Here is a 3,063-nt window from a genome sequence, read left to right on the forward strand (position 1 = left end):
CACTTCCCCATCCCCCTCCCTTCCCCAAACAAATAGGACCCAAGAGAACCCTTATAGCACCAATTTCATGCAATCCAGTACAAAAGGAGGAGGTCCTCCTTGAGCACCCGCCTGGAGCTGAGCAAGAAATGTTGTTGGATTGCTAAAATTGTGACCCATTTCACTCAATCCCATCGGAATATATTTCATTACTCGGCGGCCAATGCAGCTCCTAACGAATACATGACTTCAACCTTGACCACTCACGAAGTTGCTGATGCTGAGGCTTCTCATCCAACAAAACAGGACCGTTGCCTTGTCTTGTCTTGCATGCCTACGTATATATCTTCTGCTTCCGCAACTCCCAACAATCTTATGAAAGTCCCACCACCCCACCAGTAACCGGCAACCGGTGCTCTTCAGGGAACAACTACCAAATATCCCATGATGATGACCTGGGTGGATTGGTAGGTTGGTGGGTCATTCCATTCGTTGGTTCTGTTTCTTCTCTTCTTTTCCCACCAATGAATCCAGCCTCATGGTCTCATTGCTGAAACTTGTCGCCTTATTCGGAACAGGCCGATGCCCCGACGAAGCAACGGAATCTCGGTGCAGCCGAGAAAACGCTTCCGTTCCGCCCAGGATATACCTTCTTGGTCACGGCGATTTGAAAAGCTTCGAAACTGCTAAGGATATTGCCTCTGAAATGTGGTTGATGAGTTTTGTCGAGCTGCATGGAACGCTAAACGGTGGTAGTGATGGGCTTAAGCAGTGCTGATCTGTGAGCTTTAAGTAAATCTCGAAGATCGTCAAGCTCGACGTCAATCGGTGGTTGAATGGTTGTGAAAGATGGTCTTGTGATGTTCAAAGACGTCAATTATATTCGTAGTTATTTACTTGTAATTATGTAATCGTAAGCTGATCGTAGAGAGATTATTTATTTATTGTTTGGCATTGGTAGCTTCAGTTAACTTAGCTTGGGCAATCAAGTTAGATGGAGCGTCCATGACTGGTAACATGATTTCGATCAATCTGATCTTGGAGTTTTCGTTAAAGGCCCTGTCAGAAGCTAACTTGTCCCATTCACCGGTGGTAGCGACTCTGTGGTTTTCGTAGTCCTTAGCACCGAAGGTTGATAGGATGTCTAGGTGCTTCCAGTTTTGGATTTCGTTGTATTCAGCAGTTGGACCGTGGATCAACTTTTCGATGGTGTAACCGTTGTTGTTTAAGACGAAGATGTACGGCTTCAGGTTCCATCTGATCATGGTGGAGATTTCTTGAACTGTCAATTGTAAAGAGCCGTCGCCGATGAAGACGATAGTTCTCTTCTTTGGGTCGATTTCTTCGGCGGCGAAAGCGGCACCTAGGGTAGCACCGCCGGTGAAACCGATGGAACCCCATAGGACTTGGGAGATACCGTATGTGTTAGTTGGGAAGTGAGTCTGGTTGATACCGAAAGCAGAGGTACCCGTTTCGGTCAAAACGATATCACCTTCCTTTAAGAACTTACCGACTTGGTTCCATAGCCATTCTTGCTTTAATGGAGTTTCAGCTGGAGTAGCTGGGTTGGCTGGAACTGGAGCTGGGATGGCGACTGGCTTGTAGCCCTTGATAACAGAACCGACTTGAGCAACTAATTTTTCTAAAACGAATTTCATTTGGACACCTGGGAAGGAAGCCTTTCTGATCTTGATGTGGTCAGAGTGGAATTCAACAATGTTCTTGGTGTTGTAAGAGTAAGAGAAAGAACCAGTGTTAAAATCGGATAATAGAGCACCGACAGATAAGATCAAGTCAGCGGATTCAACAGCCTTCTTAACTTCTGGTCTGGATAAAGTACCGACGTAAACACCACCGAATCTTGGGTGTTGTTCATCGATGGAACCCTTACCCATTGGGGTAACGAAAGATGGGAATTGAGTAGTATCGATCAAAGCCTTGGTTTCAGCCTTGACATCGTGTCTAGAAGCACAAGCATCAGCCAAGATGATTGGGTTCTTGGCATCCTTGATTAATTCTAAGATAGCACCTAAAACTTCAGTTTCAGCATCGACATCGTTTGGTTTCAAAGATAAGTCAATTGGAGTGTTTAAGACATCAGCTGGGACCATTAAGTCAACCATGTTAGCTGGTAGACCTAAGTAGACAGTCCTTTGGGAAATGTAAGTGGCCTTGATACATCTGTCAATTTCAGCTTGAGCAGAAGCAATGTCAGTGATCATAGAAGTGGTTTCAGAGATACAAGCAGACATTCTGTGGAAAACAGTGAAGTCACCGTTACCTAAGGTGTGGTGTAATAATAATTGCTTGGCTTGAGCAGATAAAGATGGGACACCGACAACGTGTAAAACACCAACGTGTTCAGCGTAAGAACCGGCAATACCGTTTAAGGCAGATAATTCACCGACACCAAAGGTGGTGATCAAACAGGCCATACCCTTGATTCTGGCGTAACCGTCAGCAGCGTAAGCAGCGTTTAATTCGTTACAGTTACCAGCCCATCTCATACCTGGGACTTCGTAGATCTTATCTAATAAGGATAAGTTGAAGTCACCTGGTAAACCAAAGATGGTGTTACATTGAACTTGCTTTAATCTTTCGAATAAATATTTACCTAAAGTAATTTGAGACATTGTGTTTGTTTATGTTTCCTGTTTGTTGTATGGTACTTTATGATATATGTAACAAGAAATATCATAAACTAATCAGTTGAGTTTTGATGATTGACAATATATATCTGCCCTTTATATATGGTTTATTTCCAGTTAAATTTTAAAACTACAGGAGCATAAAATAAATTTAGGATGAAATAAATACGAATCATAAGTGAATTATGGTAGATGCACACCGTTTAGTGATTGCAATAACAATGGAATGAATTGATTTAATAACTCATAAATAACAAATAGGTGCAGTTAAACAGATATTATTCAACATTGCCATACATTCCCTCAGTGAAAGAGTACAATGATCTTGGAAGTATTTCATATTCAGTTAGGAAAACACATATTGCAACCAAGCAAGTTAAGAGAATCTTAGTTGAGATAAACAAAAGCTAATGACAGCCGATCAATCGACGAGTAA

The 3,063-nt window shown here is 42.5% G+C and overlaps 1 protein-coding gene across 1 annotated transcript; it reads right to left on the reverse strand.

Moving 5' to 3' along the window:
• Window positions 1–920: 920 nt before the first annotated feature.
• On the reverse strand, window positions 921–2,612 carry TPHA0Q00120 (alpha-keto acid decarboxylase family protein; the record flags this gene model as incomplete). The annotated part of the gene is made up of 1 exon (XM_003683479.1): window positions 921–2,612. The coding sequence occupies one exon, from the start codon at window positions 2,610–2,612 to the stop codon at window positions 921–923; it is 1,692 nt and encodes a 563-aa protein (XP_003683527.1).
• Between the last annotated feature and the right edge of the window lie 451 nt (window positions 2,613–3,063).

This window comes from Tetrapisispora phaffii, scaffold 17, assembly GCF_000236905.1.
Source record: "Tetrapisispora phaffii CBS 4417 unassigned scaffold 17".
Lineage (NCBI taxonomy): Eukaryota > Fungi > Ascomycota > Saccharomycetes > Saccharomycetales > Saccharomycetaceae > Tetrapisispora > Tetrapisispora phaffii.